General features: G+C 30.4%; 1 protein-coding gene across 7 annotated transcripts in view; it reads right to left on the reverse strand.

Annotated features, from left to right (window-relative positions):
- Window positions 1–2,598: 2,598 nt before the first annotated feature.
- LOC110283197 (beta-1,3-galactosyltransferase 1) overlaps window positions 2,599–24,824 on the reverse strand; it is a 116,386-nt gene continuing 94,160 nt past the window's right edge. For 4 of the 7 annotated variants that reach the window (XM_043042892.2, XM_071180613.1, XM_043042893.2 and 1 more), the window contains 3 exons: window positions 12,500–12,696; window positions 7,138–7,279; window positions 2,599–4,465 (listed from right to left, as the gene is read on the reverse strand). In XM_043042892.2, coding sequence (XP_042898826.1) covers window positions 3,733–4,465; window positions 7,138–7,279; window positions 12,500–12,683 — 1,059 coding nt within the window. In that variant the 5' untranslated portion in view covers window positions 12,684–12,696 and the 3' untranslated portion in view covers window positions 2,599–3,732. The remainder of the gene's footprint in view (window positions 4,466–7,137; window positions 7,280–12,499; window positions 12,697–24,824) is intronic. The other 3 variants (XM_021148001.3, XM_071180614.1, XM_071180615.1) reach the window with 1 other exon arrangement.

A 24,824-nucleotide genomic window follows, 5' to 3' on the forward strand; every position in this document is an offset into this window, starting at 1 on the left:
AAGCTTTTTTCTTTAAAAACTTTAAAAGCTAAGGTATTCTAAATGAAAATTTTCCGAATTTGAAAAGCATTATGTAACTTAAAATAAAAAACCCTCAGAGTGTAAAAAAATATTTCAATTTTTAATGTAAAGGAAAACATGAACCAGAAAACGAAAACATATAAAAAAGAAGAGAAAAATTTAAACACTGCATTGATAATTTTATGTAGAATAAACTAATATTTTATATAATCTTGAATGATTTAGAGATTCGAGTAAATTTGTAAATGTTTTCTTTTAGAAAAATTTAAAAATATGTAAGTTTATAGAGTCAATAAAAAAAGTAGATTGAAAATCAAAGAATATACTACTTTCTTTTTTCAAATTTCAAATTATTAATAAACAAACTAAAACTATTTAAAGTTTTCTTCTGTAAACATAATTAAGCACAGCCGTTGGTTTTTTAAAAAAAATAAATGTTGCTGCTAAGCTTCTTAATTGATAAATTTCTCTTCATTCTTTTCACAAACTAGTTATAAAATTTACTTATTTATTGTGAAATTATGAACTTCTGGAATATTATCATAATGCAATAAAACAAAATAAATCTCTAATACCAAAGGAGGAAATACATATTAAAACATATACAATACAAACATACTTTCATAAGTGTAATATACAAAACTGAATCAGTTCAGAAATTAGATTGACATTCATTTAATGTGACTGTCAACGTATAAGACAATGGTGTTATACCTATTAGATACAGTCAATAATTTAGGGTCTTCAAATGTAGTTGCTGGTGTGACAATAAAAAATTTCACATTATTTTCATGAGCTAAGTGGCAACACTTGCCTTACAAGCAAATAGATAACAAAACAGCTGTCAGTCCATTTATTTCTAACCCACTTTCTAGAAACATTAACGTAGCTATGGAGCCGTATAAAAACATCTCTTGGAGCTAGAGACAACGTTCAGTGGTATTTAGAAATATTAACAAAGCTCAGAAAGGCACATTCAATGTGCAAGTAAACTCTCCCACACAGTTAACTTGTTAAATGACAATGCTAGATCATGTACGGCCAAAGCAATTAAGGGAATTCTGCAGAGATTTAACTGGATAATCTTAAGCCATCCACCTTATAGCCCAGATCTATCCTACTTCCACAACTTCAAAGAGCTAAAAAAATCATCAGTTTCAAACGAAATAATACATACAAACTGGTCTACCTGGTGTGATAATGTCACACTTGCCTAAATAATATTTGAGACAAAAATTTTCAATTCTGGTAAATTGCTCATTTGAATTGTTGCGCCTTATTTATAGACTGTATCTAATAAAAATATACAAGTAGCTGTCACAACAAAGAAATGAGGATTTGTTATAAATCTGGTCTGTAGCACAGGGCCGGTTCAACCTTTTCCGGCCTTCCTAGGTGAAAAAAATTTTCTGCCCTATATACATTATACACATATGTATACATACAATATATATACGATATACATTTATACAATATACATTACATATATAAAACATACAAGCAATTTGTAAACAGAAATTTATAAATCTCACTAATTGCTCTAAATATTAAAAATTAAATTGAGAAATTTTTATCGGCAAATGTAATTATACGATTGATTCTAACTAATAATTATTGTATTTTCCAATTGTATGCAAATTTTTTTCACAGAAAACAGTGCATATTAGAAATAAAACATTAAAAACATGGTGTGGAACAAGTTAAAAATATTAAAAATTTTTTTTTAAACAAATCAAAGTTGAATTTTTTGCCATTCCTTTCCGGTCTCCTAGGCGGTTGCTTAAGTTCGCCAAATGGTATGTCCAGCTCTGAAGCAGCAACAAATCCTGCCGTGTAGTATACAACATTTTATGTGCACAAAAAACATTACAAAATAAATAAATCATAAGTATTTAACAGATCTATAAGGGAGGGTGTCCTTCCAAAAAAATTATAACACAAAAATTGAAGATTAACCTATTTTGTTCAATATCCTCTGAAATTGCTGGCAGGTTGATTTTCTAAAACTAAATGAATAGCAGCGCGGATAGTTTATATCACATGAGAGTAATTACATCCCAGAAATACTTTGAAACACGAGGGCAAACATAATGTCTTTCAACATTGTATCACAGGCAAATAAGGGATTAAAGTAGCCAATGCCTCAGCCAGCTAAAAGGCAACAGCTACCAGTACTTTAGGCCACTAACATATTTCAAGTCACTCAGTGAAAACAGATGAGTCGTTTTGATAAATACAAGGAAAATCACAAATTGGAATAGGTCTTAATATAAACAACTTAAGTATTACAGAAATGTTTTAATGACTTTTTTTTTTGTCACTTTTGATTTTAATTTTAAAATGCTAAATGCTGTTGCAAAGATTCAAGCTTATATGGCAGAGAAGCAAGACCACTTAAGAGTACATATTTAAAAAATCCTCCGGCACCCTCCTTATAAAAGAGGAACAGTTTGTGTCATTTTGTAATGAAAGCATAAATGGCATGCATAGCAATGTATGAAAGAACTTTTTCTTGATTTTACCTGTGTAAATTTTCTGCAATAGTTGCAGTTTTTCTGTCTTATTCTATATTAAATCTTTTTTTTTTCAAAAAAAAAGTTTAATCACTCATAAATTTAAGATTGTTTAGAGGACAATTTCAGACACTCTTTCCACAATAAAAGATAACATAATTTGTAGGGTCAATTTAATAAGAGAAAACTTGTGTTTTGATTTTCAGATTTTTATGTTTGCAGATAAAATTTCCAAACTAGGAGATTATATATATAGAAAAAGTTTAGTTATATAATTGCTTTGGGTAATTCTGGTAACTATTTAAACAGAAAAATAATTTTAATAATAATCAGAATGTAAATTGTTCTTGTTATTTATCTTTTAAGCTTATGATTTTGGAGCGTAACTGCAGATATTATAATTACTTTTACACAATTTTATTTTACAATCTCAACAAAAGCAAAATAAGCGCAAAAAAAAAGCTGCCAACAGCTTAACAGCTAATAGCTGTCTAAATAAAACAGTCAAATTTTCTTTCGAGTTGTAAGAATAAGATGTTAGATTGGTAATATATAAAGATAAACACTAACCATTGGATTAAAAAAAAAGAAGCTAGATTTGTGATAGTATTTAAATAAAGTCCATGTCTTTAAAATTTAACTTCTCGACTTGCGCAACTAATTACTAGCTAGAGATTCAAGAGCTTTTACTGTAACACTAAAAATTCGGGCAATTAATTTAAAAAATATACATATGAAATTTGACATAGTTTTACGTGCCAGAAAAAAGTGTTGACAGTTTGGAAAATATAAGGTTTTGTTATTGATGCAGAATAAAAATTTATACCATAAAACTAGTGGATTCATTTTAAATTAATGGAACATTCAAATAAAGTTTGATTAAATCTTTTTAGATTTTATATTAAAAGTAATAAATCACAATTTTTGAAAGTTAAGATTATCTATGCTAAAAAATACAAATCTCAACAGCACATCGAACAGAACATTAACAAAATGAATTTAAGAAACTTAAAGCACTCTTCTCATGAAATGAAAACTTAAAATATGAAATGCAATGTTATAATTATAAAACTAATTATAATATTGCCACTTAGTAATGGCAGTGACTTTTTCAAAAAAATGAATCAGTGAAGAAATTTGTGGATGGCATATTCATTGAGTGACCTGATGATAAAAAAAAAAAGAAGCTAAATATGTGTTATCTATGAGATAATGCTGGCCTCTGGTAATACTGTAATGTCCTATTCCATAACGTCAATATAGTTGCCATGTCTGAATTAGGCGTCCCAAATAAGTAAGGCCGCATAACATCTTTACTATCAATCCATTTTTCAATGTCTATATTATTTACATCTAGTTTTTCAGTAAAGTCTAAGTGGGAGACTCCAACCAATTCAGCTAAAGTGCCCGTCACATGTACGTCATCCACCCAAAAGTATGGTATTTTGGAAGACTGGAGGTACAGCTTAAATACCACATCTGGACTTAGAATAATGCCCCACCCTGCACAATAAGACGGATAGTACCGACCAGGATACTCTTTGAAGCTCACACGCCATTTGCTGCGTTGGCTACGTTTTACGGGAGGAGTACGGTAGACGTAGCACATCATGATGTTGGCAACTCCCCCTGTTGGTCCAAAGGTTTCTTTGAGAAAATTAGTGAGTTGGAAAATATCGACAAAAATGTCGTCGTCCGCTTTGAAGATAAAACGAGCTTGTCGGCAGTAGTGAGTCACCCACTTCAGACCCATCACGTGCTTGTAAGTGAGGTTACGATAGCTATCGAAGAAGTTCCCTTGCACAATGTCATGATATAGATTGTTCTCTTGATTAATTCTACGCTGCATGAAGGGATCAGTAACTGAGCCCAGAAGAAAAACTACACGAATCAAGTCTTGAGGTAAATTATCTTCTCGTCCCCAGGTGTCTCTGCAACAAAAAAAAATTTAATTTTTAAAATAGTTTATTTCAAATCATTTTTAATAAGTTTCAGTAACAGTGCTGAGTATCACAGAATTAAATTGTGAGCAAAGAACTAGAAGTGGCAGATGGTTGAATAGAGTTCAATCGAAGGTCATGAGTAAACATCTTGGTTTGGCTTTCCAAAGAAAAACATTCTTGAATTTGGGAGAGAGCAGATAAACTACATTTACAAAAACCCAAATCTCTTTAGTGAACAAGGGGATGTTACACTGAGAAAGTGGGCAGAATTCAAAGTTATGTTCACTCCATTAACACTGACTCAGATAGTGGAAAAGTTAAACAATAAAAAAAGGTTGAGCAAGATTTCCGAATATGCTCCAGATAAGTGGTCGGAAAAACTACATTATTTTTGTAGTTTACTACTACTACTTTGGAATTGTAGTAACTACTTCATTACTTTAAAGAGACACACTTTACTGGAGAACATTATTTACACCTATGTTCAAAATGGTTTTGAATAAGAAATTGGTTTACATTAAATAAAAGGGAATAATTAAGAAATATTATTGCATGTTCAATGTTCACATGAGGCAGATTATTATTTCAAAACTTATTTTTCAAATTAGTTCATTGAATCCAATTTTTCATGCCGTTAAGTGAATTTATTTTAATAAATGATAGGAAATTATCAAATATTTTAAATTTTGTTTAAGTGTTTAATGCTCTTTTATTTCCTCTAAGAAATTAAGTACATAGGAAATTTGTTCCCTTCCTTTGAAACAACATCAATGTTTCAAGAGTGTGCATTCGTATGTGAAAGTGTGAGCCAAGTAATTAATTATCTATTTTTTGTCATGGCTAGTTTAAATATCAGTTATACATGATTTTAAATGAGATCTTTTCATGGATTGATTTTTAATAAATAAAAAAAAAAAATGAATTGCTTATTTACTGCTGACAAGAACTAAGGCTAATGTTCCCTAAAACTTTTTAATCGATTCAATCAGGAAGAAACTTTAAATGTGAGAAAAGATTTTATTTAAATGCAATGGCTTAAAAATAGTAACTCAAAACACTTATTATAATTATTACAACACATCATTTATCTTTCAAGCACTTTCTCAAAGTTTAATTTATGATATATTATAAAACACTCACAAAAATAAAAAGATGCCAGGATACTGAATATTGGAAGCATACTGTATTAAATAATGTATAATAGAAAAAAACGCAAAATAAAAAACGGACCACTCTGAATAACTTTTGATCTAGTGATCAAATTTTTATATTCTAAGACTCAAACTTAAAGGTTAGAAGGGGTAACATCAAATATGCTTTAAGCTACGATATCAGACACAAAAATGTACTTTCTCTAAATACACATACCTCTTTTTCAAATTGGATTGCGGCTGGGAAATTCTGGAGAATTCCTTCGGATTGCGGCTGGGAAATATGGTTCCAATAGTTTGGACAGGAGAGTGGTCCAAAGTTTGGACCCCTTAAGGTTAATTATATGTTTTATGTATTTCACCATTTCTCAAGAACTTATTAGGTGAATTAAAAAAATTTTGCACAGAATTATCTAAAGATGATTTCATGTAAAATATAACTTGTAGTAAGTGTTATTATATTTTATTGTTTGATTTAATGATAGTTGAAAAAATTTAAATTGCAAAGATAGGATTTTTTTTCCATAATTTTCAAAGGTAAAATATGAAATTTGTGCAAAATCGGTCGAACAGTTTCCTAAAAAATGGAATTTCAAAAAAGTCGTATTTTTAAAATTCGATTTCTCAAGAACTATTTGACTAATTTAACGCAAACTTTGCATTTTACCATGTAAAATTACATTCCTTAAGAAAATGTAAAAAATTGTATACCTTTCAATTCAAAAATTTTCAACTATTATTAAATAAAATTCTGTTGAAAAAAGTTATGTTTATTCAGAGAAAGTACGTTTTTGAGTCTGATATTGCAACTTAAAATATTGTCTCCACTAATTAAATTAGTATATTTGAGATCACTTTCTCAAACCTTTAAGATAATCTCAGAACGTGAAGATCCGATCATTAGATCAAAAGTTATTTGGGGCGGTCCGCTTATTTTTTGTACTCTGCGCATTAACAATAAACTATACTATAGGTATAACTATTAAAAATGGACAGCTACTTTCATAAAGTGTAATATTGTAATAAGATCTGACGCTATGACTAAACTGTTACTTTTCAATTATTGAAAGTGAGCTATGACTAAATTGTTACTTTTCAATTATTTCCAATTATGAATAATCACAATCTAGGATAAAATGATTAAATATGAAGTAATGACAAAAGAACAAAAATCATCTACATTGCCCCAAATGTAATCTAGATAAGCCGAACAAACAGTGTTAGAAACAAAGTCTGTCACAAAATTAATAGGATACAACAATGAAGCACTTTGGAGTCCATTTAAACTTGTCTGTTGAGGAGAGATTGAAAACATCAAAGACTGTTGTTTGATTGCAGAAAAAAAAAATTAATACTAAATAGTGTAATAAATTAATTCTAAGTAAAATGCAAATAAAATTTGGATAAAATTGAAATTTCTGGCCACTTTTTATAAATAATTTTATGAGTTAAAAGTGTATATAATTACTTATTTTAGTCTTATATTTATGTTATAAATAAATAACTGACCTTATAACCTGTCGATTTCTAAAATTGGCTGGAGCTGAATGTATGAATACAACTAGGAAAATGGAATTCGATCCTTCACATCGCTTGTTATTTATCAAAAACTTGAAGCCAGGTTTATCAACAAGAAACTTCAGATCGTCTGCTATCAATAAATACAAAAAATGAGAATTAAACATACAAATTTGAGTTAAATTTAGTAGTAAAGATTAAATATGAAAGAAATCAAGTAGCAATATATTTAAAATAAAAAATATATATTACATGAGAAACTTTATAGTACAGTACAGAACCCGTTATTCGAAAATCAGAAAACTGGAAAACCAAAAAACTGGAACGAAATTTGATTAGTTTTTCCGCCATTTTTTTTTAAAAAAAATATATTTTTTTCTCATAAGATTTTAGGATTTTTTGTTCTTTTTTGAAAGATGTTTACCTTACCATCATTTTGGAAATAATCATTAGTGTATTACTTCATTGTTTTTTCTTCTTTTTAAGATTATTTNTTTTTTTTTTAAAATTTTTTCCTTTTTTTTTTTTTTTTTAGTTGGGTTTAACTATAAAAAAAAAACGGCTTTTGGTAGCGATTCAGAAAACCGGAAAAATCAGTTATACGGAATATCGATAGTCCCGATCGTTCCGGATAATCGGTTCCCTACTGTAAAAGGAAAATGCATCAACTATAGAAAATTGATTTAAAAAAAACTGTAGGGAAAATAAAAACTAATTTACAATCATTATTCAAAGAAGTTGTTCACCAATAATTGACTAAAAAATTTTTACTTTGAGATTTATTAATTTTCTTTCTTTATTTAATTTTTAGAGGATTATTAATTTTAACATTTTATTATTAACTTTAACTATTTGAGTCTCAATTAATTGATCTTAAATTAAAATGTCTAAAGAAAAATGTATATTAACTTCAAAATATTTCACATTTGTTTGACAAAATTTTGATTAATACTTTTACATTTCGTTAAACTATTTTTCTAAATATTAAAAAAAAAAAAAAAAAAACTTTTCTGTCTCAAATTTTGTGCAATTTTTATACAATTTAAGTATGTAATAAAATTGCAAAACTGGGCGATATATCGTGATATATCGATTTTTTTAATATCACGATATTTTAAAGTGCTCCCATGGTAAATATCGGGCATATTCCGATATATATTCATACTAAAAACATCGAGAATATGATATATTCTCGATATCGAAATAATTATCGAAAAAGGTATTATTATGCAAGGAGAGATAGAGAAATATAAGAACGCGTTAGTTGAACCTTTATTACAGCTTTATTTGATTAAAACAACTCTCCTTTAATTTTCATTTTCGGTTTTCAACATCATCATCAAGAAAGGAAAGGAAGACAGTCGGATATCCAGTTTTAGTTTTTAATATAACGGAAGCGTAACCCCGAGCGAAGCATAATTCTAGCAGACAAAATATCGCAGACAAGAACAATATATCGTGGGTGTAGAAACCAAAATACTCAAACTTATATGTTTGGTAGGAAAAAAACAGGTTAGATAAAATTTTGTTCAGCACTTTTTGGAGCTCGCTAACAGGTTTTTATAACTTTCTAAATAAATGAGTTTCAACTTTCATCCAAAACTATAAAAAAATGACAGTATGCGCAATTTTTTTTTTTAAATTTTTCATTTTTATTTCAAAAAAATTTCAAAACGAAATTACTTTTACAATAAATGCATAATTAAACCTTATCCATTTCTTTCAAATGTTAAGCTTATTTTTTTTTTTTTTTTGAAAAAATAAATAATAAGCAAATAAAAAAAATTAAAAATTATAGGTTGGGAAATTCTTACGAAATAAAATTTGCAAATGACTATATAAATCAAGAGAAAGCCAAACTTTTTTTCATCATTGGAAAATAGTCTTAATTGACTTCCTCTTTTGAAAAAAAAAATATAAAAAAGAAAGTTACCAGTTTTTTAAAAGATTTATTTTGAGAGAATCAAAATTCTACGATGTTATTTTCAGTTGTAAATTCTCTCGGAGCTCCACTTTAAATTCATTTCCTAGATTTGGTAAAATATAATTAACACGACCGAAGCCAAATCTAACCGTATATGAGCTAGGGAAAGCGACATTAAAAAAAAGAAACGCCGCAAAACAAAATTTTTCTTATTTAATTTTTTCAAATTTTACATTATTCCAAAATTTACTCAGATAATTTATTTATCAGATAAACAATTAAATAAATTATTAAAAAGCAGCTTTGCTTCACTGTCATCAAATAATTCAATAACTTCAACTTGCAAAAGATTGTCGATATTATCTACTTGTGCCGAAAGTGGTAACCCAGTCTAGGATAACTATATTTTTTATACACATCACACAAATCTGAGAATGAGCAACATATAGCGAAACGGGCAAAATTAAAATGGTAAAAGAAAAAAAGAAAGAAAAAGTATTCTTAAAAAAAAAGGTGGAACGAGAAATTTACTTATAAAAACTAAGCCGTGGTCGCTAAGAGGACAGAGAGCTCGTCTCTTAATGAAGTGAAGTTCGAATCCCAGCGATGAGTGGTCGATACGAATTCCGCACCCGGCTTGCACCGACCACGGTGCTGACGTGAAATATCCTCAGTGGTAGACTGATCATGTTTAAGAGTCCTCTTGTCGTCAGACTAACCATGGGAGGTTTTCCTCTACATGTAATACAAATGAGGGTTAGTTCTCTCAAAAGTCTTCCACGAAGGCAAATTTCTCGAAATACTTGATCCAGGAGTTCCCTTGTCTCCTAGATTGTGTTTAAAATTACAAGGCTACGGAGTTAAACATTAGTAGTCGTAAACCCAAAATTATGTCGGCTGTTCAACGACGGTTGTAAAATAAAATATGTATTATAGAGCCGTAGTGGCTCAGGGGATAGAGCTTACGCCTTCCAATTAGATAAGCTGGGTTCGAATCCAGCGATGGCTGGTCAATGCGAATTCTGCACCAGATTCGCAGCGACCACAGTGCTGCCGTAAAATATAATCAGTGGTAGAAGGATCATCCAGGAAATTCCTTGTTTTTTGGATTGGGTTCAAAATTACAGGACTACGGAATTGAACATTGGTAGCTCGAAATTGCGTCGGCTGTTCATCGACGGTTATAAAATATAAAAGATTTACTTTTATTGATCTTACAAATGGCATTCCAAAAGAAAATTTAAATACTTAATAGCTGTCGATAAATATGCAATAGAATAGGGTAAGTATTCATTCATCGGCCCCTAATCGACCCTCTAGATCGGATCGAACGACCCCTGATGCTAAAAAAACCCTTGAATGTTTTTTCTGACAGTATTTTGTCTTGACCTCAATCTAGTTTAAGAAACAACATTTTTCCTTGACGTAATTTAAATGCTTCGGAGCATTTTTTCTTGCATGAGTTCAACACAGAAAAGTATTTTCAATATTGACACCATATTACATTTCCCACCATAGTTGGTTCCGAGAAAAAATAGAGTCAGATTAATGCTGTTTCTTTAAGGGGCGGAGGAACTTAAGTATTTAACCGTTTGAATTCCGAAGACAAAGAATATAGTACAACAAATTCAAACAATATTAAAAATATTGAGTTTTTACTTTTCTATATCATAATTTTTTATTTCATTCACACATCACAAACAAATTTAGTACTTGTTGTTGTTGTTGTTAATTTACGTCGCACTAGAGCTGCACAATGGGCTATTGGCGACGGTCTGGGAAACATCTCGGAGGATGATCCGAAGACATGCCATCACAATTTTGATCCTCTGCGGAGGGGATGGCACCCCCGCTTCGGTAGCCCGACGACCTGCGCGCGAAGTCGAGCACTTTACGGTAGAACAGTTTAACGAGGACCAATACCGCACACCCTCGGTCCCTACGCAGACTGATCCAAGTGGTCACCCACCCGCACACTGACCGTAGCCAGTGATGCTTGACTTCGGTGATCTGCTGGGAACCGTGTCTTAACGATCAGTCCACTGCGGGACTTTAGTACTTGACTAGAAAGAGATTCATACCTATGAATTTAACTGCCTGAAAAAAAAAAAAAAAAAAATTATTTTATAACTTTTATTGATTAAACAATGAAAAAACTTAATTATTCACTAATGATTAGTTCTCCATCTTTGGTTAATATATTCATAGCTGCTAATGTACTTACCTCTAAAAGAAACGGGATCGTTTAGGGTTCCAGAGGTCGCAAAAAAAAAATGGGACCGTTGCCAAAGTTATATCACAAATTTAAGAGGAAAGCTTAATTGAATTTAAAAGGCTCGAAAATAAGCACTTACCACGTGGTGAGTCAATCAAAAAAAGTGGCGACATAAATTAAATAATCAACCGATCACTTTTTCCTCAACGTTTTTTTTTTTTCCATTTAATGATAAAATTATTTAGTTAATTAAATTATTTAATGATAAAAATACATCAATGCAGAAAAACTCAGGGAAACAGAATTTTTATTAAAATGTCCAGATGTTAAAATGTCAAAATTTTGATCCTTCAGAATCCATCAATATGTGTTGGAAAGATTCATGTGGTAGGAGAAATTTTAAACAAATCAAATATTTCAAAGTTGTAATGCATACATTAAATGTATTTCGCCTCTCCAAATATTTTTAAATAAAGTTTCTTTAAGTCAGTATGTTTAACTAAATTTTGACACAAATTTTTTTTGTTGAATTAACTATTTATAGTCGTAAATTATTTCTAATATGAAATTATTTAAAAAAAATATAATTTAATCCTAGCAAAAAAAGTTTGCTAAAAGTGGCTAATAATTGAAAAGGACCTATCGATATCAGTTACCGAAGGTTTGAGGAGAAAGTAGCTACTAAATTACAAATCTACCGGCCACTAGGTACTAACTGGAATTTTAAATTTTCAGAAATAGAATTCAACTTCAGAACTTAGCTAAGTATTATTTTTTATTGAAGAAATAAGGATTAAGGCAAAAAATCAATTTTTTATAGTTTCTTTAAGGGTTTTTACGAAGGACACTTTCCCCCCTTTTTTTTTCCTGTTTACTGTTGTGAGTTTGCAACTGTTATACACTACTGTTAGCTCAAGCGTTAAGTCTTTCTTAAGCCAGCGTCATATACGCTAAAAATTACGTAAAATGGCAATATGAAGAAAAACCAGTTTTGAGGAAATAAAAAGCGTTTTGTAATCTAATTTGCGAAAAAAAATCTATATTAGATACACAATATACATGAATCAATTATTTATTTAGATAATTTTCTCATATATGTGGAAATATCTCGCTAAAATGGTTTTTTTTAAATGTTTAATAATTAATTAAATTAATGTTTCATATTAATTAATTACAAATATGAATTACATTTAATAATAAATGGAAAATCTTACCTGCCAGAAGAGACATGTTATATGGCGGCATATTGGCTTTCCACCAAGTGGCATTTGCTAACAGAAGCAAGGAGGGTGGCTCTCTGTTGAATGTTACATAAAGAAAATTCGATAGAGCGTACGTCACCAGAACTACGATGCAAATGGTTCGAAGACGACGATCACACGAACGTGCCATCACCATCTTACCACTTCACCTGCAAAAAGCAAGGAGGAAATATTTACTACTAATTTCACAATAAGTAATGAAATTCGTCAACAGATGGAGCTGCTGATAAGAAAAATTATATAGCAATGATTTCTGCTGCATGTCAGACCATTTCAAGAGTAATATTTTCGGGCATCAGTTAATTTGTCTACAGGCTGCTTCACACGTTGTTTCTGAAAATTGTAGTGTCCTTTTCAAAGCAATGTCCTGAAATTTTTATAAGTCAGTATAAGACATCTGTTCATGAACTTTTAAACTAATTCCAAAACTAGGCGAGAAGAAAGATTTGGTTTCCTAAGCAATGGAAGAAGTGTGAGTAGTAATGCACACACTTCTTTTATTTTGCTTTAATTGATTCTTTAAAATCATAGGTGATTTTTGGTTCTTCTAGTACCTAAACATAGTAAAATATGCCTTTTTAGTAAAACTTCGTGTTTATGGGCTAGCCAGGGTATACAGTCTTTGAAAAAACTATTATAATTTCTATGGATAATTTCTATTGATACCTCTTGATACCGTATCAAACTAACAGAGAGAGTTTTTATTTTTTGTCAAGTGTTAAACACGAAATGAAAATTCAAGAAATTTTTTTTTGCTCCCTACAACACTGTTTTCACTGAATATACATCTTATTATTTTTAACAAATCATCCACTTATTACTTCTGAAAATGAATTTTATAATTTTTTCCACAGCTTTTAAATGCTTTATAATAGTGGTTACCAACTGGCGGCCCGCATCCGGCCCGCGAAGCCTTTTTTTGTGGTCAGCGAACCAAAATATATTGGTTGTCATTTTTTTAGGACAATTTTCGGTGAAAATCAATATGGGTTTTAAATACTTTTAAGTTTTATGTCTTAACAATTTGATATCTGTTGCACATTAATTGTTTAATACATGGGTGCACATTTAAGTTATTGTAGCCAGAATTATTTAATATGCAATTAAATATTTTTAAAAATTTACTTCTTATTTTAATTTGTAATTTAATACTTTTGTTTTATACAACTTGATAAAAATCTGAGAGTAATATTTAATGTTCCTTCAAACATAAAAGAGTCCTATATAAAATTTCGATAAAGTTGCGGCCCGCCATCTTACTGAAATACGGCCCCCGGCCTCATATAAGTTGGAAACCCCTGCTTCATAAGATCTTACATCGAATAAAAGTATATTTACATTAACTAAAAATCTTTGTTGTATAACGAAACTAAAGAGTGGGGGGGGGGGCACTTAATATTTCTTCACAGTGTTTCTTAACCTTTTTGATATAATGGACCCCTTTTAAAAACTTTTAAGAAGTCACGGACCACCCCCCTGTGAAAAAAATAATTGTAAAAAACATAAATTATTAGAAAACATTTAATTTTATTATTTTAATAGTATACAAAATTTTTAAAATTAAAATTTTAAATGTGAAGGTTGCTGCTGCTTTTCCTTAATTAATAAATTGAATTGGAGGATGGTTTTCGACAAAGCAACGTGCATATCATGTTCAACATTCAATCGATTTGGATGTTATGTTTTTATTGTCACAAATGTGGAAAATCCCTCTTTGCAAAGATACACTGTAGCAAACGGAATTATAGCTGCCATAGCTCGCTTTACAAGAAATGGGTAGGCTATCAAACGTTTTAAAATTTAGGAGTAGTCAGCGGACCCCCAAAATATAACTCATGGACCCCTTAGGGGTTCATGAACCACAGGTTAAGAAACCGAGCTTTAAAAGAAGAAAATATTTAATCCGAGCAAAAATTAGAAATTCAGTTTTATTTTTATCATTTTAACTTTTAATCTTTATGTAAAACATACTTTTAATCATCTTATGTAATTAAAATAACTAATACAAAACAGTAAAACATTAGAATTAACTTTTCTCTATGATGTATGTTACAATCTGTCTGTCGAAAATATTCAAAATTTTTCGTTTTTGAAAATTAAATGAAATTTCAATTGTAATCGAGCAAAATGATTAAGTTTAAACATTAAAACAACGGTGTCGGAAACTAAATCTGCGTCAATATAATAAGAAAAAATTTGGACTCTTTTAATTGAATATTATTTAATTTTCAAATGACAATCTTTCTAATGATTGGGTATTGAGCTTTGGTGGCTAAGGTGATAGAACACTCTCCTCCCAATGAGGTGAACCAGGTTCGAATCGCAGCGATGGCTGCTCGATACGAATTCGCCCTCGGCTCGTACCGATCACAATGACGTAAAATACGGGATGGACAGTGGTAGATGGATCATGAGTTAAAGTCCCCTTGCCGTCAGACTAACCATGGGAGGTTTTCGTGGGTTTATTCCACATGCAATTCAAATGGGGTTCAGTTCCCTTAAAAAGTTCTCCATGAAGCCGAGTATGCCCCAATGCTTGATCCAGGAGTTTCTTTGTCTTCTGGATTAGGTTCAAAATTACAAGCCTACGGAGTTGAACATTGGTAGACGTAAACTTTAAATTGGTTCAGCTGTTCAACGACGGTTAAAAAATTATTGGGTATTGCAAATATATCATAATAATTGCGTAGCTAATTAAAAGCCCCTAAAAATAGTTGCATTGCAACAAAACATGTGATAAATAGTTCCATAACATATTTTTTTGCAATCTCATTAAAAAAAAAAAACTAATTTAACTACATTATAGAACAAAAATTTATCATATTTCTGCGATTTTTTTTTTCCTTTTTCAAATCCTGCGTTTTATTGCTAATCGAAATTTCAGCACTCACCGACAATAAAAGACAGAAATTGAAAAAGAAGAACAAAAATAATAATTATAAAAAATATTAATGAAATTGTCAGCTATCAATAGTAATGCTAGTTACGATTTACATTTATTTATTTTATTTTTTGAAATATTCACTATTTAAAACTCTACTTTTCTTCCATAAATTTTTTTTTTTAAACAAACAAACAAAAATTTTACAGAAAGATTCTTCCTAACATAGTAAATAATTCAAAACACAGCCGTACAAACTATCAATTTTACCGCAGCCATAAATTAAACATCGATTATCTTTTAATTCATTATTATTTCAAGTGTCTGTAAATATCGTATCCACTTAATGATTAAGTATTTCTGAAGAGAAAAAAATATTCGAAATTTTGTGTTTTGTTATAGGAATCGACAGAGAATTGAGGGTTCCGTGCTAGATGTACTGAAAATGCGGAAACGCCCAAAATCAGTTGCCAATGAACTTTGAGGAAAAACATTCTATTTTGCTTCTAATTATTCATAAAAATTAATGTTCCATACTAAAGGGGCGTAAAGGGATTAGGAATAATAATAACCGCAGTCGTCATTCATTGTTGCCTGAAAATAAAAATGAACAGGTTTCTAGAGTAAACTCATTTGTATTCCGATTTTACGAACGACAAGATTTATGATCGTCTGACTCTCGCAGATATCGGGGGAAAAAATACTAAAATTAGGATGGTGTTTTCTACACAAAGGTGCGCAGCAGGCTCTTTACCGCCAATATTTCCGCGTTACTGTATCTGGCGTATTTAGAGGTCATTTGGCTCAACGTGTTCCCTGTGTAAAGTGCATTATCTGTTCTAAAGGATAATTTGCAATGTAAACTTAGTCTCCTTATTGTAACTAAATACTAATACTAACATATGAACTGTGCACTGCTTGCAACAAGAATCAAGAGTAATGCGTTGTTGTTGTATGTCATCATGGCAAGAGGAATGCTCTTCTTGTTTTCCACTGGCGCCATCTATGGCCAAGAATTCGACTTCTGCCACACACATACGCCACAACCTGTTTTACAGGGAGGGCACATTCACACACCATCCATCCGCAGAAGTAATTTTGACCTGAACCAGAGCACGATCCAGTACCCCCAGAAATATTGATTTGTTATGGGAACTTGGAGGACTTTTTGATCCCAACATATTTAGCTTGCACCAGTCATCACTTCGGCCGGCGAGGATCGAACTCAAGATTTCTTGGACATGGCCCACGGTCCTACCCACCAGGTTATCCCGACCTACAAATAGTAATAAACAAGTCAAAAGAAGCCAAATCAAGACTTCTAAAAAGCGAATTACTTCTAAATACAGCAACCGCGCTGCCTTTTTTAACAATATATCTATCAATAACTTGAAACAAATTTTCACTCCAAACTCAACAGAATTACTTAACAACATTAATAGCTTACGGAATGCAGCAGATTTAAGATCAGAAATTTTGTTTTCTATTTATTTTGTTGCAAACTGAATTATCTGTTTGAAAATATTTATTCATTACATTGCATTCATTAAAATTTATTCACTATGTATATTTTTATTTAGGACATAGTTATAAAGCCACACTTCGGATGTCTATTTATATCCCAAGAAGGAACAAAACAGGGGTAAAATTTCTTAGCCTGAATCAGATTTCGGAGAGAATAACAAAAAAAATTAAACGCAAACTTTTGGAAAAGTTGGCCGAATTTGTCACACAAACCTTGAATAAGGCTGCTTGAGCCAGGTTGGAATCCTAGCAGTGGCTGTTCCCACAGTGCTGGCATAAAATATCCTCTGTGGTAGATGGATCATGGGTTAGAGTCTCCTTGCCGTCAGGTTAATCATGGGAGTACTTCGTGGTTTTAATCTCCATGTAACGCAAGTAAGGGTAAGTTCCATCAAAAAGTCCTCCTCGAAGGCAAATTTGTTCCAATACCTTATCCAGGAGTTCACGCGTTTTTTGGATTGAGTTTAAAATTACAATTCTAAGGAGTTGAACATTAATAGTCGTAAACCCTATTTCGGGTCGGCTTTTCAACAACGTTTATAAAATTAAATTTAGATAATATTCATTTAGCATGTATTAGACCTCAATAAATCCAATAAGTTTCCAAAAATTTGTGGTGATCTAGAGAATTAAATAACAATCAATAAATAATAACTCATTGATTATTATTAAAATTTCTAGATTCCAAGTAAAAAATTTTTTAAATAAGAAACATTTTTAATATGAATTTAGGAGCTCTGTTTAATAGTAACCATTAATTATTAAGAAAGTAAAAAAGATATATAATATACATATTATACAATATACTAAACTTAGCTAAATAAACAATGAAAGATTTATTCTCTAATGCAAAGGTTCCCAATTTTTTCCGGTACCTTGGAAGTATAATACTTAATTTTGGAAGTATAATACTTATCTTTTGCAATATAACGTATTTTGTACTATAAATTCTTTTGTTCGAATTCATTTTGTTTGAATAATTTCATAAAAATAACCGAAATCTTAAATAAATATAAATAGTGTTTGGATATGAATCAAAAATCATTACATATCAAAAATTGCATTAAAAGAAGTGTGCATGAAAATCAAAATACAGTGCATAAAATGAAAAAATACATTAAAAAAAAGATCAAAAATCGTTATTAAAAAAAAAAAAAAAACTAAACCTCTGAACCCCATTGGCCATTTCAAGGAGCCCTGGGGTTCCGCGGAACAACTTAAGGGAACTGATGCTCTAATGCAATAGTTCTAATTGGGTATAATATGAAAAAAGCACAACTACTTCCACTTACTAGGAATAACATTTACCTTTTAGTTTAATTAATAAACTGAGTTTTATGTTTACTAAATTCATAAACTTCGGTAAAACAACAATATAAATTATTTCCAAAGGAACTAGACTAATACAATTCCAACCTGNCCGTACTGACACCTTTCTTCAAGTTGCCTGCTGACATTTAAATGCATTGTTCCATTATTCCGTACGCAGCATCAAATGAACATTTTTTTTCTTTCAGATGTTTCATAGCTTTTGTACTTTCCAGAACAATGAATGTTCTTTATTCTAATGTCTGAACAGTGTGGCAACTATACTTTATCCTACTAGGTCTCATGTCTCGCTTAATGTTATGCTACATTGCAATTTGTGATCCGTCCTTAGCAATTGTCCAGCAGTGTATTACAATAAAAATATTTAATGAATCTCCCTCCTTCCATTGACATTTTGGAAAACGTTTCGTCAAAATCTTTTAAGCATTACCACTTTAACACGACGTTGTAACGTGTCATCATCACTGGAAGGATTTAGAATATTTCGGTCTATTATTATATTCATTTCTTTTAATAATTATTACGAAGAGAACTTTTTAACATCACTCGGATCAAGATGAATAAAATCACTGAAACAATACGAACAATCAGCATGATCGGACCACACCCAACTTTAATTACATGAACAGACAAGCTACCGTGCATGAAAACGAGGTTTTTATCATTAGGATTGTCAAAATCGACAAGAAAAATACTGCAGTCAAATGTAAAGGTTACTTATTAATTCAATTGAACTAGACAGGGTTTTAGTTGTATGTGCTAACCATCTATAGGCACGAATCTTTCTTAACGACAGTGGGCGGTATTTTAGAATTAACAACTGTACGATTTTAACGAGGAAAATTAACGTTTAAATGTTAAATCAATATCTATATTTAAGAATGAAATAATTATGTGAGAGTAATAATCTTAAATGCTAATAAAAATTGTTAAGCATGTGCAGAATTGAAAAATTAAAAGCACGTACAAAAATACCAATCATTTACATATTATAACGATTAATGATAAAGCCACACTTATGATTAATCGTTAAAACATTTAACTGATACTAAATGAACAGGTTGAAGAAACGACGACACGTTTGGGGGAAAAAAACTTAACATTGTTTCATCAAACTGTTTCTTAGCAGTTTATCCAGATAGGTACTTTACGCGTGCAAGTTTTAGGAATTCCCACAAGATAGCAGCAAAAAATCTTGTTCTCTATAGAAAATAGTGATGTTTTTCAACTAAAATGCCTTCTTGCAATATATAACTTAAAGTTTATATCACATATCAATAGGTTAACTCGGAAGCATTATGAGGTCCATAGTAGCCCAATGCTTAGAGGATCAGATTTCGGTTCGGAGGGATCGAGGTTCGATTCTCGTAAAATCTGTGCAATCGAAAGTTCAGCAGAACCATGGATACAGGGAACTGTCAAAGATTTCCTTCCCCTTTGATCTATGTCTAAATTGTGAAAGTGGTCTCAGCCTCACAAATGAATTGTGTTGCCTTCTATCTGGGGGGGTTCTGAGCTAAATCGCACTTTCACACCGACAGTGGATCTTGTCAAACGAAAGACGCCTCGGCTTAATGTATAAAGCTTGGTGGTTTTGGCTACTTAAATGTCATTAGAAACAACAACGGTAGAAGTACTATTACTATTCGTTAACCAGCCTGACAGCGATGATTTTAAGGTTAAATATATATATCGCTTCTCGGCATTTTGGCTAAGATCAAAGTGTAAAAAGGTTAAATATATAAAGGCCGGGATAGCCTGGAAGGTAGGGTGATGGGCCCATGTCCAAGAGGTCGTGGGTTCGATCCTCGCCGGCCGAAGACTCCCCGTGTAGTAAATGGTGACTGATGCACGTTAAATCTGTCGAGTCTCAAAGACCTCCATGTTCCCATAACAAATCAATACTTTTGGGGGTACTGATCCAGGAGTTTCCTTGTCTTCTGGATTGGTTCAAAATTACAAGGCTACGGAGTTGAACATTAGTAGTCGTTAACCCATGAAATTGGGTCGGCTGTTCAACGACGGTTATAAAATAAAATAAAATATATAAGTTTTAAAAACCTATGGCTGACCAAAGATAACCCTTATGAAATTAATTACAATTAATTAAAAAAAATGTCTACTATCTCTCTAACTGTAAGTCACAAGTTAGAAACATTTGGAAAAAGATGGAAATTTCTTAATTTTAATAAAATCTTTCCAACAGATTTAAAACACAACGCCAGAGGGTTGCAAACACAAATCTTTTTCGTGAATTATAATTAATATATTATTATATGCATCAGTTGAAATGCGACAACACTTATTGCCTCAAAGCACTGCAATCAGACAAAGAACAATCGTTTTGTTTTTATTAACTTTAGTTTATTAGTTTTCCAAAAACCTTTTAAATTCTTAATGTCGTGTTATACTCGATATTTGGTAATGAAGTTGTAGTTTTTTCAGACGAAAGACTCCCGAAAGCGAAACTAAGATGGTTTTTGTTCAAGTTTTGAATATTTTAGCCTTTTTTTCTTAATTGGAATAACTTATATTAAAACAATTAAGATATTTTCAAAAATGAATTTTCTTATTTTTAAATTTTGTATTCTTGCATTTTAAAAGCACTTTTCGAAAAACGATGATTTCGATAAAACATTCTTTACGCTAACACGCATAACAAAAAAAAAAAGTTTATGATAGAATTCTTTGAAATTACGCATGTGGACTTAGCATAATGTTGCGATGCTTAGAACTAAGAATTAGTGAATTTGTTATTTTTTATCAAGCTTAAAACGATGTTTAGAATTTTTCTTTAAAAATACAATATTCAACAATATATTTAGTTCTATTTCATTGTCTTTTTGACATTTGTTTTTAAGACTTTAGTTCAAAACACATGTAATCACATTAATAATCTAGAACAGTGATTCTCAACCACTGTGCCGCGGCACTTTTGTGTGCCGCCAAATTCTTAAAATGTGCCGCCAAATATTAGAAATGATGCAATAAAAATTATAATACTTTTTTTTATTATGAGTAAAGTTTAAAATAAAGAAAAGTGTATATATATATACTTTTTATAATTTTCCCACGCTTTAACAGCGTGCAGCATCTTCGTCGGCGATTTTATTGTCTCTGACAATCTTAAAATAAGATCGAAGTGTTTAACACACAATTTTAAAAAATGTTGTAAGAGCTGATCATTAAAGTAAGCTATGCAATTAGTAAGCAAACTAACAAAAAATAACTAAAAAAACAAATATACATTANCTGAGTCTGTGCCACTGCGCGGTGGTACGTACATACTTGTTTCACTCCAATAAATATACGTTTATTAATTTATGTTTTATAAAGAAACTGATATTGAGTCAATTAAAAAAAAATTCACAAATTTTACATACTTAATTAGGTATGTGTGATTTGCGTATTGAGAACTGTTTCTTTTTTCGACCCACAATTGGCCCTTCCGATTCGGATCGACCCCCATTCGCCCCCCTGTCTCATATCGACGCCTGCTTTTGTTAAATAGACCCTTGGGGGTCTATATAGACCACTTTGGCGACCTCTGCTCTAACTGTAAGTCATAAGTTTGAAACATTCAGAAAAAGATTGAAATTTCTTAATTTTAATAAAATCTTCCCAACAGATTTAAAACACAACGGTTGCAAACCCAAATCTTTTTCGTGAATTATAATTAATATATTATTATATGAACCAGTTGAAATGCGACAACACTTATTGCCTCAAAGCACTGCAATCAGGCAAAGAACAATCGTTTTGTTTTTATTAACTTTAGTTTATTAGTGTTCCAAAAACCCTTTAAATTTTTTATGTTGAAGTTGTAGTTCTTTCAGACGAAAACGAAACTAAGAAGTTTTTCGTTCAAGCTTTGCATATTTTAAGCTTTTTCTTCTTAATTGGAATAAATTATATTAAAACAAGACATTTTAAAAAATAAATTTTCTAATTTTTAAATTTTGTATTCTTGCATTTTAAAGGCACTCTTCGAAAAACGATGATTTCGATAAAAAAAATTCTTTACGCTAACACACATAACAAAAAAGAAGAAAAAGTTTATGATAGAAATCTTTGAAATTATGTATGTGACTTAGCATAATGTTGCGATGCTTAGAACTAAGAATGTATGAATTAGTCATTTTTTATCAAGCTTTAAATATCTAGAATTTTTCTTCAAAAATTCTATATTCAACAATATATTTAGTTCTATTTCATTGACTTTTTTACATTTGTTTTAAAGATTTTAGTTCAAAACACATGTAATCACATTAATAATCTAGAAGAAAAAAAATTATTTGAAATTTATGCATTAAAATTTGTTGTAGAGCTGTTTGCATTACATGAAAAATTTGTAGTTTTTGAGATCAAACTATGCCTTTACTTCATTGAAAAATATTTTATAAATTTTAAAACTTTACTTTAAATTTATAATTTTAGATCCCCTGTTTACAAAATACTTAATTAAAATTTTAAACAATTTTTTTGCAAATTCTTTCTTTTTCAATACTAGTTAAAAATTTAAAAGAAAGAAAAAGCAAGTTCAGGCGAACCTAGAATTTGTCATGGATTGCTGAAAAAAAAACTTTTAAATATTAAAATGCAAACAAATTATTAAATGAGATATTTTCCGTAGCGTATTCAGATGATAACTTAGGAATTTAAAATTAGTAATGAAGGAAAAAGAGAAATTTCATAAATAAATAAAAAGAACTAAAACAAAACATAATACACTGAAATTTTAATTTTTTTATAAGAGCAAAAAAAAACAACATTTAATTTAGTATCATTTTACTTCCACGAGTTCTCTCGTGCGGATGATAAAAGTTAAATATTAGCCTTCGTTTGATAGTTTTTAAAACAAAGGACAACACAAAGTCATTCTTTCCACACGGCAGCGAAGTGATGTGTCATTTTTTTAACTCTTTTTTTAATATATATAAATTCAGCAATATGCAATCTAGTATACCATCGTATATACCAGTACCAGTGTTATATACCAGTGTTTCCCAAACTTATGACTTTTGTGTACCCTTTCTAAATTTTTTGTAACGCTGTGTACCATGAATAAAAAAATGAATGCATTTTTTATTGTAAATAAATTGCACAAAAGTTAAAAATCACAACTGGCTGTTGACACCACTAATTATTAACTGTTAACTCTGCAAAAAGTAGCCAATAGAAAAATACGTAATCGTAAAATTTTCATGGCTAAGTTTTGGAAACTTCTGCTTGTTGCAAGATATTTTTCACAAGAAAGCTTACCCCCGCTAAACTGTTGCCGTCCCCCTAGGGGTACGCGTACCACACTTTGGAAAACACTGGTATATACAATTGCACAAGACACACGTGCCGTCCCATAATCCAACAACAAAATTTCTACACAAAACTTAGCAAACTTCAGATCACAGAACAGATTATTATTATCATTATTTTTTTTTGCTTCCGGTGGAATAAAAACGTTATAAAACAATACATAGTGACAAATTCTGCTACGTCAGAGTTTTCTAGGGATAATCAGGGAATCGATTAAAAAAATAAAAAAAAAAATAAATAAAAGAAGAAGAAAAATGAAATTCATTTTATGGAATTTAATTTGCATGATAATTTAATGCAGGGGAAAAGATCATTTAGAAAATATTTAATACACTGATATTAAAGGCAAACGGATCATTAGTGTTGGAGGAAATGAAATGAAAAACACATAAATAGGGTAAATTTTCTTGACAAATCGGCAGATGTTCCGCTTCCAATTGTTTTCAATCATAATGTCGCCAGAGTAAAAAAGAAATATTTCGAATTGTCCTAAACGATTTTGACAAAAACATTATGAAATATTTAAGCAATGAAAATGGGAAAAGATTCAACAAATGGGATCATTTGGGCCAAATTGGTTTTTATATTCGAGAATTTGTAATATTACAGAGAGTGAGAGAGAAAAGTTTTTGATCATTAAATTGATGAGGTGGGGAGGGGGAATCAGTTTAAATAGGATTTACCAGATTAGCTATAAAAATTATCGATCAACCTCTTAGTGTTTCCTAAAATTTTAGGTCATTCTCCTTCTTTGCTGTCCATTATGATTTCAAATTCAAATTCGATAGGAAACAAGCTTTTTATTGTTGGGATAAGTTCGTTATTTCTGGGGGGGTAAATATTATTGAAGTTTTTTTGGGAACAATATTGTATTTGGGACAAATATTGAAGATAAGTTCTCTATTAGTTGGGAACACTATCATTGAATAAGCTAGGTTCTTAAAACCGTTGGAAACAAACATTATTGATCAGGGTAAGTTCTTAATTTGTTGTGCATATTATTGACTGAACGTGATAAATGCTTAGATTTCATTTGTTAGGAAACAAATTATTGAATAAGCTAAATTCTTTCCTGTTAAAAACAAATATTATTGTCTTAGTGATTATAATTAATTAATTTTGTATTATCTAAGAGCAGCAATAATTTTTTTAAAAATTAAAACTCCTCTTTAATTGCTGAAGTTGAACTAGGGTTAGGACTTATTAGGACTATACCTTTATTTGGGAACA

This window comes from Parasteatoda tepidariorum, chromosome 5 (assembly GCF_043381705.1).
Source record: "Parasteatoda tepidariorum isolate YZ-2023 chromosome 5, CAS_Ptep_4.0, whole genome shotgun sequence".
In the NCBI taxonomy this organism is placed as follows: domain Eukaryota; kingdom Metazoa; phylum Arthropoda; class Arachnida; order Araneae; family Theridiidae; genus Parasteatoda; species Parasteatoda tepidariorum.